The sequence below is a fragment of the Lissotriton vulgaris genome, chromosome 9 (genome assembly GCF_964263255.1).
Source record: "Lissotriton vulgaris chromosome 9, aLisVul1.2, whole genome shotgun sequence".
Taxonomy (NCBI): Eukaryota; Metazoa; Chordata; class Amphibia; order Caudata; family Salamandridae; genus Lissotriton; species Lissotriton vulgaris.
Genome location: NC_141697.1, coordinates 813,021,619 through 813,037,953, shown reverse-complemented (window position 1 = coordinate 813,037,953; position 16,335 = coordinate 813,021,619). Strand labels below are relative to the sequence as shown.

General features: G+C 45.7%; 1 protein-coding gene across 2 annotated transcripts in view; it reads left to right on the top strand.

Moving 5' to 3' along the window:
- PC (pyruvate carboxylase) overlaps positions 1-16,335 on the top strand; it is a 2,223,386-nt gene that overhangs the window by 2,111,402 nt on the left and 95,649 nt on the right. For both annotated transcript variants that reach the window (XM_086938550.1, XM_086938549.1), the window contains one exon: positions 172-393. In XM_086938550.1, coding sequence (XP_086794676.1) covers positions 172-393 — 222 coding nt within the window. The remainder of the gene's footprint in view (positions 1-171; positions 394-16,335) is intronic.

Genomic DNA, 16,335 nt, shown 5'->3' with positions numbered 1-16,335 from the left:
GTCCAAAGTGTTAGTGGTGATGGAAGTCTATATATTCACTGCGGAAGTAGTTCAGCGGGACAAGCATACTGCTTCATAATTTAATTTTAGGATGAGTACCACTGCAGAAAAAACATTTGCGCTTTTACATGAACTTGTTGTTGATTGCTGTTTTTGTTGTCCCATTTGTAGGTGATCCGCCTAATGGCTACCGAGACATCCTTCTACGAGATGGCCCTGAAGGCTTTGCCAAGGCAATCCGAAGTCACAAGGGCCTGCTGTTGATGGACACCACATTCCGAGATGCACATCAGTCTCTGCTGGCTACGCGTGTGCGCAGTCATGACCTCAAGAAGATTGCCCCCTTCGTGTCGCACAATTTCAGTAATCTTTTCAGTATAGAGAATTGGGGAGGTAAGCACCACACTCACTTTGTGGGTCCGCTTGATATAATGAAGGATGGCCAAAAGGGCTTTAAAAAATAATTACTTTAATATTTTGACTAATTGTCCTACCCAGATCTGTGGAGGCTGCATGCACTTAAACATTTTTTTCAAAATGAAAGAATCCCGTAGTGGGAGGGAGCAGTTTCACCTGTGATCCCCAAGGGAGTCCATGGACCTAAGCATTGTGAATAGCTGACTGAAAGAGAAAAATATATATTGTGGTCGCCATTAAGGTACGCTGGGTTTGATCACTGTGTCTCAAAAAGAGAGCTTGCAAGGAGAAAAGCAGAGCATCCCATAATTCAGTACGATATAAAGTAGGTAATGGTGGTCAAAGATGCCAATTCAAACACATTTATTAAACAAGCATTGTCAAAGTCAGCAGATTTCGCCTATGCTTGATCTATTGCTTTTGTCAATGTTTAGACAAAAGTGGGTCACAAAATAACAGTAGGATATACACTCCAGAGTCAATATATGACCGAGGCAGTCAAGATGCTCATGCAGCACCTCCGACATGATCCTTGCATGCTGCAGGGGTGGGGTCCCTGGAAACTGGTGTGGCCATTAGGGCATGAGCTCTGACTGTGCAGCTAGAGGTGGTGGGGGCTAGGGGAGTCAGATAGTGCACAGAGATAATTGCCGGAGGTCAGGTGATAATGGGCCAAGAATATGACAAGCTTGCTGACATCGACATGGATGCTGATGTCAAATCATGCAACACGAGGTAAACTGGTTTTATCTGCATTAGCTCCTGCACATTGGTCATGGCTATCTGCACCTTAACTTCCTCCACGATGAGGCCTTGGTCTACCATCTCTGATCCTCCTGCCGCAGCTGGGGAAAAGTCTGATGCGAAGCAGTCAATTTCTACCAGGACCAGGATCAAAGTCACAGCATGCAACGCAACACTACCCAAAAACAAGAAAGGAAGGTAGTGCTTTTAACTGGCATGCTGGGAGTTGTAGTCATAAACAGGATGGGTTGCAGCAAACAGCGAGGAATATGAAATGGTGGAAGTAGAAAAGGGTCAAAGAAACATGAGGCGTTACACAAAATCCGTACCCCAGCCTTGCAAGAAGAAGCTACCTTACTTTCCTGTCTAACCCTGCAAATTTTTTAACGCAAATCGGGAGTTTTAGCTTCTTGGTTCTATCTGAAAATTTCTAAAACACACACTAGCTGGGGGCATGGGTTTTAAAAAATCTGATCCAAGGCCTACCATTCCTGTTTCCGGTCTCCCCACACGTGATAACAACAGATGCATCGTTAGAGGGATGGGGTGCGTTCCTGCAGGAACTTTGGATACATGGTCAGTGGTCGCCAACGGAGAAACTACTCCACATCAACCTGTTAGAACTGAGGGCAGTATACCTGGCTCTTCGAGCTTTCCTGCAAAGAATCAGGAACTCCCCAGTGCTTGTGAGGGCGGACAACACCACCACAATGCACTACTTAAACAAGCAAGGGGGAAACTCGATCCATGACGCTGTCTCAAGAATCGCAGCAAATTTGGAAGTGGCTACTCCAACACAACATCTCGCTGAGGGCGGAGTATGTCCCAGGAGCAGACAACACCCTGGCGGACTCTCTAAGCAGGCAACGCTCCATCTGCCACGAGTGGGATCTCGACCAACATGCCCTCAACGCATTGTTCTCCAGATGGGGCAGGCCTCCCCTGGATCTGTTTGCGACAAAGATCAACGCAAGATGCCAACATTACGCAAGCAGATTTCCCCAGAAAGGGTCTCTCGGGGATGCATTTTCCAGACCCTCCAGGATTTCGCGATTTGCAGCGAAATCGGCACTTTTGTAAAAATGCCGCGATTTTTACAAAAGTGCCCGCGAAATCGGCACTTTAGTAGAAATCGCGGCAGTTTTACAAAGGCCGCTATATCCTGGGGGGTCTGAAAGGTAACCGGACCAGATTTTGCGTTAAAAACTACTGCCTTGTTGAAACTGGTCACAACATGGGGGAATGCAACGATTTCCCCAAGAAAAAGAAAAATCACGCGTTCTGCCGCTTACGGGCCGACGTGCATCCAATGTGTCTGACCCATCTGTGATTGTCTAAGACTGGACGTGCGCGCGAGCTGTAGCAGAATGGAGAGCTCGAGCGGGCAGGCGCGAGGGAGGGAGAGGAATGTAAGGAAGACCCCTTCTGGCCGCATCCCTAATTCTGAACACGCGGCGCGATTTGTCTCAGGAATTGCAGGCGATTGGTGGTCTGAATGGGTGGAATAACGCGCAGACGTGGAAAGGAGTGAGTGGGGAAATCAAAGACAATCTGGAAGGGAAAGACTGTGCAAAGAGGAAGAGAAGGGATGAAGAAAAAGAAGGGGCAGACAGAAGTTAAGGAGACTGTGAACAAGAAGCGAACCTGAAAAACTGTTAAAGGGAACAGAGGGTAGAGAGGAGGCTGTGTTGAAGAGGAGATGGCAGTGAAAGAGTATGTGAAAGCATAGATGAAAGAAAAGGAAGAGAGAAAACAACCAGTCTGGAGGATGAGGACAGGTAATAGGTGCAGCGATGGAAGGGGGAAAGTAAGAGGGGAGGAAAGATGCAGATTGGTAAGATACTTACAGGAGAAAACCCCAGTGGCGGCCCTCGAAATTTCGAACAGGTGCAACACCGAGGCTGGGATTGCACAGTGTGCACGTGTGCATAAAAAATGTTTACAAAGAGTTTGGCACTAGTCACCAAAGTGCATTTTGAGATAACAGTTACTTCGGTGGCTGAAGTTCCTCAAATAACAACGACCTGCCTAGTACATGTGGCAAAAACTCTGTTGTATTGTCCGTTAGCACTGCTATGGTCATTAGTTTTGCTCTTGTTGGTATATGCTCAATTATTTACTCCAAAAAATCCAAAATACTCCAATGTTTAGAATGATGTTACTTCCTTTATTTCCAATGCACTGTCAACACATGATTAGCCAATGTTTTTCAATAATACTTCTCCTGCCACGGATATGCCACAACAGGCCTTTTTCCGGGCACGTATATAAAAACATTATACATCCTTAATATTCAATGCTGATGTAACCCAATGCATTTCAAACTTTTTTAAGTTCTTCCTCAGGGGTCCACTGAAAAACAAACAGTACAGCCATGTAACTTTGGTGCAAAGTGTTTTCAATTGGAGTCATCTAAGCAAAATGTTTACAGCAATGTTTTTGTTTAATTTTTCAGTGGACCCCTGAGGAAGAACTTAAAAAAGTTTGAAATGCATTGGGTTACATCAGCATTGAATATTAAGGATGTATAATGTTTTTATATACGTGCCCGGAAAAAGGCCTGTTGTGGCATATCCGTGGCAGGAGAAGTATTATTGAAAAACATTGGCTAATCATGTGTTGACAGTGCATTGGAAATAAAGGAAGTAACATCATTCTAAACAATGGAGTATTTTGGATTTTTTGGAGTAAATAATTGAGCATATACCAACAAGAGCAAAACTAATGACCATAGCAGTGAGTCTGGATTTGGGTTGCAGTGACGCCCCACTCATCTTGATAATTATTACCTTCTACGTGGCAAACGGGTGGACCACGTTCATCCAGAGAGCACGCAAAAACGTTTCAAATTGGAAGAAAATGGAGTACAATGATTTAAAAATTGAAATTTGGTGTGCACGGCAACTTCGACTTGAATTGTGTATTGTCCGTTGGCACATTTAATCTTTCTTATTCCCCAGTCCACTGAACACTGCATCACTAGATGTTACTCCCTCTCACCAAACAGTCTATAGGATGTCATGGTTACAATCCACGACCCAAAAAAATCAGACATTCAATTTATGGCTGCCTGTGACCTCTGCTACACCACCACTGATCTTATTGATGACAGCACTACTTTGAATGCAGTAGTGGATGTGTAGTAGTACTGTCAGCTTGTAGGTATCCATGTCAGAATACATAGAGATTAAAGGCTGCCGCATTGCACACAATAGTTAGACAAATTCCTTTGTCTAACAATTGCTGATATCAGACTGCATTGTAACGTTAAACATGCATATGTCCTCACAATTGATAAATGTAAAAGTAGGTATATTTGTACTTGTCAATTTGTATAGACAAGCATTTGTTGTTTCAGCTATGCATGTCATTGATGAAAGAAATGGCAAAGGTATATAACACCGGACCGATTAACGAGGTGGGGTGCAAATGTAAATTCGGATAAAATCAGATGCCTTAAGTGTAGATTTCAATCTGCTGCTATCTTACACATGCTGTATACCTGCCTAGCTTTAAATGTATATTGGGAGGAAGTGGCACGGATAACCTCGGCAGGGTTAGGATAAGAGCAAACAGTTTCTCATTGGAAGAAACCTCCCTTCCTTGCTTTGACGGGGCCGGTGGCCAGGAAACGGCTGTAACTCCCGGGCCTGTGACGCATTCTTGGAGTGCTCATGTCCATTTCCTGGTATCTGTGCTTCCGTCGGACTCTCGCTTTTCTTGAGGGGGCACCTGTCTGAGCCCTTGTGTGCAGAGGCGCCAGGCGCGCCCTGGGTGTGGCGCCGCTCGTGGGACCCCTCGCGACGCATGAGAAGCACGCGCTGGTCTGAGGAATGAAGGAGAGGCAGACGCTGGTACGGCCTGCGCGCCGCCATTCCCTGGTTCTTTGTTGAGCCAAACCTACCACCGGGATCGACCAACAGTAATGAAGAGCTTGGTCAGAGCATGGGGAGGCCCCTGCACTGCTGCACCTTAGGCCCCGCTCATACCAGATATAAGTATGAACAGACAGCCCATGAACTATGAATCAATTATTGAACACGTCATCAAAGCGGTAAGGCCCTAACTATTAGTGGCCTGTTAAATTCTGGGAATGTGTGGTAATTCCTGCTTTTGCAGCAGGCACTGCACCTTTCACAATTTTCTCCAGTTACATTTTGGCAGGTCAAACCTTCCAAACTTTAGCAGGTGGTGGAGGGTATCGTCAGTAAAGCTTGGGACATAAGGATTTTGGTGTAGGAAACACCAACACCTAATTTACATGGAGGTGTTAAACAGCGTAGGGCTGAGTGATGAGCCCTGGGGTATGCCGCAGATGATCTTGGTGGCTTCGGAGCGGAAGGGGGGAAGGCGGATGTTCTGTGTCCTGCCGGAGAGAAAGGAGGAGGTCCACGCCAGGGCCTTCTCTAGGATTTCGGAGTTGTGGAGGCGTGTTCGTAGTGTGCGGTGGCAAACCGTGTCGAATGCGGCTGACAGATCTAGGAGGATGAGGGCTGCTGTTTCTCCGTTGTCTAGTATGGTCCTGATGTCATCTGTGGCGGTGATGAGGGCAGTTTCGGTGCTGTGGTTGCTGCGGAACCCAGACTGGGAAGGGTCCAGGATGCTGTTCTCTTCGAGGTAGCAGGTCAGTTGTTTGTTGACGGACTTCTCAATGACCTTCACCGGGAACGGGAGCAGGGAGATGGGCCGGAAGTTCTTGAGGTCCCTGGGGTCCGCCTGGGGTTTCTTGAGTAAGGCGTTGATTTTAGCGTGCTTCCAGCTCTCCGGGAAGGTAGCTGTCTCGAAGGAGATGTTGATGACTTTCCGGAGATGGGGTGTGATGGCTGTTCTGGCTTTCTTGAAGATGTGGTGTGGGCATGGGTCTGACGGAGATCCGGAGTGGATGGTGTTCATGATCGTGATGGTGTCGTCGTCGTCGTTGATGTTGGTCCAGGAGAGTATGCGGTTGGTGGTCGTGGGGGCAGAGGTCTCAGTGTTTGTTGGGGCGGTCGTGGCGTTGAAGCTGTTGTGGATGTCTGCGATCTTGAGGGCAGTCTTTTGCTCTTCGAGGGAAACAAAGTGTCTACATTGTTAATAAACCAAATATACATAGATAGCTTCATGTTGTTAACAACATCACAGCTCAGCTAGTCATGAGCACACGCGAGGTATACCTCATGACGAGCTGGGCTTGTCATGAGCATGGAAGGGGTTAAATAACTAAAAAAACGAAGATATCTGTGCTTGTTGTAGGAAGACTGGGCAAATAAAATGCCGCAAAATTGTCGCTAAATTTCCATATTTGTGCCGCTAAATTTCAATTTTTGTGCCGCTAAATTTGCGAATCCATGCCGCTATATCCTGGGGGGTCTGTTTCGATGACATGGTGCAACGTCTTTGCCTACGCTTTTCCACCATTTCCCCTGATCCCCAGAGTCCTTCGAAAGCTGAAAGCGGAGCATTGCACTTTGATCCTGGTAGCCCCAGCGTGGCCACGCCAACACTGGTTTACAGAACTCCACCTTCTATTGCTGGAGCCTCCGATTCCTTTCAAGCCTTACCCACATCTCCTCACCATGAACCAGGGGCAAGTCCAGCATCCAGATCTGACATCTCTCAGATTATCGGCTTGGCTCCTGAGTTCAGAGAGTTCCAAGACCTAGATATCCCTCAGGACTGCAGAGTTGTCCTAGCCAGGGCCCGGGCTGACAGTACCAATAAGACATATTCCCTTAAGTGGAAGAGATTCTGTTTATGGTGTAAAGCTAACAAGCTGCACCCGTTCTCGTCATCTCCGGCACAACTGCTGCCCTACCTGCTTCACCTAGCCAACTCTGGACTGGCTCATGCCTCAATCAAGGTCCATCTGGCAGCCATATCTCGATTCAGACGCTCTTAGTCTGGTGCTTCTCTATGGTCTAATAGACTTATCAAGCAGTTTCTAAAAGGCTTATTCAGAACTTATCCTCCAGTGAGGCCTTACTTGTATCACACTCTCCCCTGAGGCGGAAGCCGGGGGATCTCTACTCTATTCTTTGGACTATTTCCCTGGACGTTGTTGAATACAAATAGCGTCTTTTTAGAAATTGGAAATATTTTAAGCAGATCATTTTTAAAAGCCCCTTACCTCGGCACGAGATCAGCGTCGCCCCGAGGCTGAACATAGGCTCTTCCTGCTCACAGCGCTGCCGTTCCCCAGGGGCTGACACGTCACCTCACCCACCTCACCCGCCATCTTGAGGGAGGTAAGGGTTGCGGTGTAGTGGTTGGACCCCTCCCACCCTCCTCCTTTCCCCTCACATGTATAAAAATACTAGATCACCCCGACCGCGCAGCGGGCGGGCGAGCGGGTGCGCCAAAGGCAAGCCCGTCTGCGCCCGTCCGCGCCGGGACCGGGCCTAGGGCCATAACCCCTGCCCGGCCGGTATCTAACAGCACTCTAGCCTATTCTCAAACTTCCTTGTCGAAACTCCGACCATTGCCAAACACGAGTTGTACAAGGATAGATCCTACCTTGGCTTTACATGAACTCACCACGAAGTGTCCGCACTGTAACAGTACAATACCTATAAAAACTGCCCCTGCTTATACCAATCAATTAATGACTATAAAAGAGGACATCATTGTAGTCGCTCTTATCAACGCTCGCTCACTATGCAAGCACAGTCAGGAGATAGCAGATTTCATCACCGATTTTAAATTAGACATTCTTTTTCTCACCGAAACGTGGACTGACGATTCCTCTGAGCCAGACTTGGTCATTGCAGTGCCTAACGGTTACAAAGTTTATCGTCAGGACAGAGTCAGGAAAAGAGGAGGTGGACTGGCCATTATAGCCAGAGATCGGTTCACAGTTAAAATGGCCCCCATTCCATCCACCTTTTGTGAATCTATGCAGTTCGGAATCAAGCTCTCTGCCCTTTTCAATTTCAAAGGGATACTGCTATACCGCCCCCCTGGAACGAAGACTGGCTTCCTTGCCAATATTAATACCATAATGGAATCCTTTGCCACCGAAAATTCGTTTACGGTCTTAGGCGACCTGAACTTCCATTTAGAACACGTCCATCAAATTGACACGTCTACTCTCATTTCTGACATGGAAACACTGGGGTTAAAACAACTAATCACCTCTCCCACTCACTCGGCGGGCCACACCTTAGATGCCATATTTTCCAATGTTGAAGGTTTACAGATAACGGACATTTTGCCCATGCCGTAGACCGACCACCATGCCATACTTAGTAAGATTACCATTAAGACCCACCCTAACAAGAAATCAACCATAACGACTCAAAGTTCTTTTAAAGACTGGAAAAACATAAATCAGTCAGACTTGAAAATAAAACTGGACCATACCCGCCCTAAGGTGTCCACTGACCCCAATGTGGCCACACAACAATTCCAGACCTGGTTGGGCCATGCAACTAACCACCTAGTTCCCACCAAGTCACTATCTAGAAATAGAGCCAAACCAACTGCCCCATGGTACACTGAGTATCTAAGGTTACAAAAACAAAGTAATAGGAATAAGGAAAGGCTTTGGAGGAAAACCTATGATACGGCAAGCAAGACTTGTTATAAAGAATCACTGGCGCTCTATAAAGCTATGATCATAAAAACGAAAAAATCTTTTTACTCAGATCAAATTCACAAAGCCAAAAATTCAAGCAAACCATTATACCAGATTACCAAAACATTGTCAGGCAATGCCCCCGACCTTACTCCTCCTCCGTCACAAGCACTGTGTGATGCCTTGGCTACATTCTTCTTCACTAAGGTCGACGATATTTACCAAGCTTTTACCGCCAAATCACCAATGGTGAAAGCCGCCTTCCCCACAGCACCTCCGCAAAATACCTTTCCCAGCTTTCAAGTACTTACAAATGATCACATAAGGACAATCGTGTCAACAATCAAAACAGGATCTGCATTGGATCCCTGTCCTTTCTCGGTTCTCCCACCAGTTATGGAGTCCATTATCCCAGTAATTACACAAGTTTGTAATTCCATTTTGCTATCAGGGATCTATCCAGACTCGTTAAAAAATACATTACTAAAACCCCTTTTAAAAAAATCATGCCTTGACAAAAACGAACTGAAAAACTACAGGCCCATTGCGAGTCTTCCATTTGTAGCTAAAGTGGTCGAAAAGGCCATGAATTCTCAATTATCGGAATATATTGAGAAACATCGCCTTCTGGATGACACACAATTCGGCTTCTGGAAGTATCATGGGACCGAAACAGCCCTGATCAAAGCCGCAGATGATATCAGGGCTATCAGGGACCAAGGTGGGACAGCAATCTTAGTATCGGCAGCCTTTGACTCGGTCGACCATACCATCTTGGTCGACCGTGTCGGAAAGCTCGGCATCTGTCATTCCGCTAGAGACCTGCTTGCGTCTTTTCTGGCTAGAAGAACGCAAGCAGTTACTCTAGGACCTTTCCAATCTGCTCAACTCTCGTCGCCATGCGGGGTTCCCCAAGGCTCATCCCTTAGTCCGACACTATTCAACAATATGTGTCGGACCTTGCTAATGTCATCAAAGCACACGGGATGAACCTAACCTCCTATGCCGACGACACGCAGTTGGTACTGGCTATCAAAGGCGATGGAGGTCAAGTGTCACAGAGTTTTAAAAATGGAATGCTCGACATAGGAGAATGGATGGCCACAAATTGTTTAAAATTGAACTCAGAAAAAACTGAGGTAGTTATTTTTGGACCCCTTCTTCCAGCCTGGCCATCATGTTGGTGGCCAGAAGCCTTCGGTACCCCCCCAGCCCGACAGCCAAAGTCAGGAATCTGGGAGTCATTTTTGACGAAGGACTTAATTTCAGGGACCATGCAAATAAAGTAGCTACCACAGCCCATTACAAACTGAAAATGATCAGAAAAATCCGCCCTTTCCTCCCGGAGACAGCTATCAAAACATTGGTTAGCTCCCTAGTTTTGTCAACCCTCGACTACTGCAATGGTTTATTCCTTAATGCCCAGGTCAGAGTCACTAGGAAATTACAGTCGATACAGAATGCTGCAGCACGTCTGCTTTCTGGTAAGACCAAGTTTAAGTCCATATCAATAATCATAAAGGAATACCATTGGCTGACGATTCGGAACAGAGTACACTTCAAATCCTTATGTATAGTCTATAAGGCACTTAACAATCAAGGACCTCACTTTCTTAAGGATCAACTTCAACCTTACATACCTAGCAGACTGCTTCGCTCTGCCATCCTAAACCAACTAGTGATTCCACGGTCCAAAACAGTGTCCTGGGGCGATCGCCGCTTTTTAGTGGCAGCACCTAAACTGTGGAACTCTCTCCCCCAAAACATCAGATTGAGTCCTTCCCTTTTTCAGTTCCGCAAACTTTTAAAGACGTGGCTGTTTGACCAATAACACCCAACTATTCTTCTCTAGTTCCCTGAACCTCAAGTAAGCGAATTTCCTAGCGCCGAGACGCCTGCGGGTATTCGTCGCGCTCTAGAAATGTCAAAAATAAAAAAAATTAAAAAAATACCACCTACATGGCAGCTCAATCTTGTCCTGGCACAATTGATGAAGCACCCCTTTGAGCCGATACATAAAGCGGAGCTCAAATACTTGTCATGGAAAACAGCTCTCTTGCTGGCTCTCACGTCAGTAAGGAGGGTGAGTGAGCTACAGGCCTTCTGCATTCAAGACCCGTTCCTTCAGCTTAAACAGGACAGAGTCATTCTACGAACTAATCCCAAATTCATACCTAAGGTTCTGTCTGCTTTTCATCTGAATGAACCTATTGCCCTGAGATCTTTCTTCCCTAACCCATCCTCTCCAGCAGAAAGATCTCTACATTCCTTAGATCTGAAGAGATGTCTGAAATTCTACCTTCATAGAACAGAACAATTTTGCAAATCCAACCAATTGTTCATTGCCTTCAGCAGGCCCAGGAAGGGCCTACCATTGACAAAGCAGAGCATTTCAAGATGGATCTCTGAATCTATCGCCTTCTGCCACCAACAGGCGGGTCATCCTCTCCCGGCCAAGGTTCGGGCTCATTCCACTGGAGTGGTTTCCACCTCCTTGGCGCTCTTTTCTGGGGTGCCCATTGTCGACATTTGCAGAGCGGCGACATGGAAAACTCCACATACGTTCACCAAGCATTACTGCTTGGATTCTGAACTTATGAAGGATGCAACAGTGGGACAGGCGGTGCTCCCTCATCTATTCCATTAGAGGTGAGCCTTCTTCCTTTCATCCCACCTTTCCTATCCTACTGATTGCACATTTCTTATCTTGCTACTGTTTACAGTTTCTTTTGTTGCACTATTGATAAGTTATTATCAGGTGTCTTACATACTATGTTATGCGAAATGTGCTGTCTACTACTTGCTACTCTGATTCAGGCATGTGAATCTATGAAAGATACCCATAATACTGGATAAGAAATGCGTTACTTACCTGTAACTGCAGTTATCCAGTATTGGTATCTTTCATAGATTCACATGCAACCCACCCGCCTCCCCTGGAAGGGCTCACCTTGGTTCTCTCAGTAGGTACTGCTTAGCACGGTGCTTACGAAAATCTGAGGGACTAGGGCTCCTTCCAGGAAGGCTCTAGAGGGTGGTAGTTGCTGATTGGCTCCTGGCCAAAGTTTGGTCCTTTTCACAAAAGGACTCAGATAGGTTACTAATGTGAGGCCTCTGGCCTATTCGTTTGTATATATGTCTTTAGGACATTACTATTTTATATACAGGGGACTCCCACCCCGACGACGGGGAATGATTCAGGCATGTGAATCTATGAAAGATACCAATACTGGATAACTGCAGTTACAGGTAAGTAACGCATTTCTTACAAGGTATCACTGTACATTGTTTAACACCCCAATTGATTTGACGTGCTCTGCTCTTGGGAGTCTTTCAGATAGTGGAAATGGCTTAGTCAGTGCTCTCTGTTCACTTTAAGTATATTCATTAGTTTTGATGTACATGGCATGTGTTTGTGCATGCTAGTTGGGCCTCTGGAATGTATTCAGTTTTGTGGAACTTGTTAGTAAGCTCAATCGAACAACAGACCTCAATCCTTAGTACAGGCGTTGAGTTTTTGTTCTGGGGGTTGCCATTTTTGGTAGGTATAATACCCTTTGCCTCGTTCAAACACCGTTTGTTTTAATGAATGTTGCTGTTGTCAAATATGTGGACTGTTATAATCCATGCCATGATTCACAAGCAGTGGAATTTTTTTTATTTTGCCTGTTCTCGCTTTGGCCATGTAAGCAGTAGGCATGATAATGGTACAAATAAGTGGCACCAGGAATGTAGCTGGGCAGACAACTAGAAATGGTTACAGCCTCCTAAAAAGAATTTGGGCCCGGGGCTTAATATTTTACAAATTAAGTAATGACCCAGTGGTTACCTCAGAACCTTTCTGGAGCATCACCACTACTGGAATTGCCCTACACCCAGTGGTTACCTCAGACCCTTTCTGGTTACCTTAGATCCTTTCTGTAGGTTAACCAGTACTGCAAGTGGTGTACACGCCCGGCTACTTCTGATCTTTTATAGGGTTTATCCAGCACCAGAAGTGTCCTACACACAGTAGGTACATCATACCATCAATGGGGATTGCCCGATACAAGAAGTATAATTTATGCGTTGGGTGTATGGATCTTTTTTTGGAGATTATCCACTACTTTTTGTGCAAGATATTACTTACGGGAACCGTGCAAATTTGACGCTTGTCATTTAGCAAACGTGTTCTAATTGGCCAGCGAGTTTTGTAAGCACCTGATTGTTGTTTCCTGACGAAAGCTTGCCTAGGTCATGCCTCATTATAAGTTATTCTCACCAGTGCTTAATTTGTAAAAAAAAAATGAAGTGCCGGGACCCGTCTCAGAAGGTCACTGCAGCCTGCACCACCCATACCCTGCCAGCACTGCCAGTGACAGCACCAACACAAACCTAACCCTAACACTCCTACAAGTGGGACAATTAATACTAATTCAGGCCACACTAAGCTAAAATACCGGCATGAGAGGCTGGTATTTATAGCCTGGTTATTGATGCTCCTCTCAAAATGAAAAAGACAGCGCCACTATGGGGTGGACCATCACTAGAGCCGGTGCTGAAAATTAAGTGCCGGTGCCGAGCACTGGAAAGCACTGGCACAAATCAAGCACTGATTCTCACTCATTTTGTTGGTTGGATAGAAAGTTTCCGAACAATCTCGTACTCGTGTGGACGTGGGATGTTTAGTATTTCAGACAAGGTATTTTGTATGTGTATCGCCCAACTGAAGTATCGTTCAATAAGGGTTACTTATTGCTGTCCAGATACAATGCTTATCTATAATGAAGCAATAGCACTTTCCATGGTGTAGTACAACATTGCTGTGATGAGAAGCACCAACATCTCTGTTGAAGATAAATATAGCCTTCTGTATAAGCAAAAATAGCGCACAGTGGTTTAGGGTCACAAAGTGGAGTTACACTGCCCAGACGTATAGATGGTACATGCCACCTCCCATACCAAGCAAAATTCACTCTCCTTGGCTATCGCTTACTAGGTTTCCTTCCACCCTTTTTGCTTTATTCGGCATGGGAGCTTTGCTATGACTACATGTAACCAGAATATCCCATTAGGTCAGAAAGTGGATTCAGCCTTTCATCTTTTAAAGATCGATTCAATCCATCTCCATTGCGCTGCTGAACATTGCGCATTTAAGTGCCCGAAACGATTCATGTTTTTTTTTCCGTAAAGTGTGTACAAAGGATTAATTTTTTAAAGGCTTGCACACTATGTTGAAGGTAAGTTTGCTTTTTCCCATTTTTTTTTGTTAAGGCCTGCTGCTTTTGGTGTCCGCGTTGTATATGTTTATTCGAAAAGCCAGACTTTTGTTCGTTTCCAGCCCCAGAATTTGAAACTCTAAACTCTGTGGCTCAAGCATAGCATTTTTTAGATGAACAAGAACGTCCCATCGCCCCTTCTTATATTTGAAATAACCCATTGAGAGGTTTCACTCTTCAGCACAAAATTGTTGGAGTTGAGAACTACTGGGCCTCTTGGGAAAGCAGTATTTCAACCAACAAGCTGAAAAACAAGCATAATCCTCTGCTGCGGTTTATCTCTATGAGAAATGGAGCCTGACAAAACCGCAGTTAGTGACCCCTTCCCAGTATGGCGTCGATGTTTGTTTCCACTCTCATGGCTCTGATACCCACTTCTAAATTGCAGTCCTCTTCTATGGGGCCAGCTTTAAGTCAACACAAGCCTGTACTGGCTAGCAGCATCACTGGCTGAACAGAAGCCTTCTATGGTCTCTGCATGGGGATCTCCTGTTTATTAGTTAAGTTAAAAATATATCTCTGCCTTGGCACTACAGTCTTGAGTATTATCATTGACACTGAGGCAATATGGTCCACATCCCTGGTCAATGTCAATAGTCACATTAAGTTTATATGTTTTGTGTGTGAAACCACTAAACCACTTGATTCACAGTGATTTATCTTTCAACACCGGTTTGGAAACCAGCACGCATCAGTATGATGCCAAGGGCACACTCACGCCCTAGATGGAGTGAGATGCATGTGAGTCGTTCCCCTTCTTGGAAGGGGATGTCCATCATTTAACAAATGTTATTCTCTTTTACAGAATTCCAAGTAGAATACAAAACGTATGTACAACAACACGCATGTTTTATTAACAACAGCGTTTAATGTTAATAAGTAGTTTTTAGCAACACTTTTTTCATTTGAAAATAGGAGTGGCAATACAGGGCTGGACCCTGTATGGTCCTGAAGAAAAGCTTGGGGGAGCTTGAAACATGTCGACCATAACACTGATCTAGCTCAGTAAAAGTTAGAATACAGTGTTACCCCTTTTTAAATTTTTATACCACACTAGGAGAAAAATAAATTGTTGAGGCCCACTAGCACGGTATTTTTAATTCCACACCCACTCCACCATCACCACACTTGCACCACACATAGTCATCTCACAAAACCAGTGCTCCAGCGTAGTCGCCTTGTCGCAGCACGCCCCTTTTCGTAGAGAACTGGGATGGCCCCAATGATGAAGCATGTCACCGTGGGGCAACCCCGGTGAGTGAGGGGACTCTAGAAAGACATTTTTCTTTCCTACATAATTTTGGTACACACTGACTTAGTAAGCAGTAACCATACAACACCTACCAGGTCTCTGGACCCTTCACATAGGGTTCCTGTATTGCATATACTGACTGGAGGCCGACCTGGTCTGGTTTAACCTCCTTCTCCCCCTTTTTTGTTTCCACATCCCTGGTCGACATCTATTGTGATGACGTAAGCCTTCGATGCCAACGGTACCCTCGATGTTAGTGCATTCTCTTAAACATTCGTTAGTCTGTGTTGATCTTAAGGAGTATGTATGATTGTGAGCTGCATAGAGTTTTTTGTGACCTACTGCACTCCTGTTCCTTCAGTATGATATCCCTCTGCTGGTATTTCCATTGGATTTGAAGCCAGCGTTTTCAAACCCTCTTCTAAGGCAAGTGACTGCATTCGCGTATCCTTTACAAAAACATGGAGACTAAGCAATTTCCTTTAAATGTCATGAGGTGGTCTCTTTCCTCTGTCAGTTGCCACACAAACGGCAGGTATATGAACTGAAACTGTCACTCATTGTTCAAATTTGATCCAATGGTTAGCTTTATTCGCCTTCTTTTATTATATCCGTTTCAATGCAAATGTTCCCTGCATTTTAAACAAGAGTGTACCGATGCTCTCAGTGACCCGACTGCCTGTGAAATAGGTATCCTGAGTTTTCTTTGGCCCAGGTACCAGGCTGATCTGGCGTGTGCCCTGAAGTCTAGTCCTGCCCCTTATGATTCTACAGTCCAGCACGTGTTCTGTGAATTGGAGGGGCGCAGCTAGCGCAGAGGGGTAGCTAGAGCTTGTGTCCCTCAGATTGCCCCCCCCTGGGGTGTGGCTGAGAAAAAGGACGGCGAGCACTTGAAAGAGGTCCGAGAGACCCGCTCGGTGGTGGTGGTGGGTGCGTGCATGCACGCGCTGCAGCCAGCAGTTGCGACCATGCACTTCAAGAAATGGGCCGGCGGCCGCGCAGCATTGGCGGCCCGTTGCGGCGGCCTTTATCATTTGTTTGGGGACACTGACACTCCCCAAATAAATGATAAAGGCCGGCGCAACAGGCCACCAGCATAGCTGCCAAGGTTC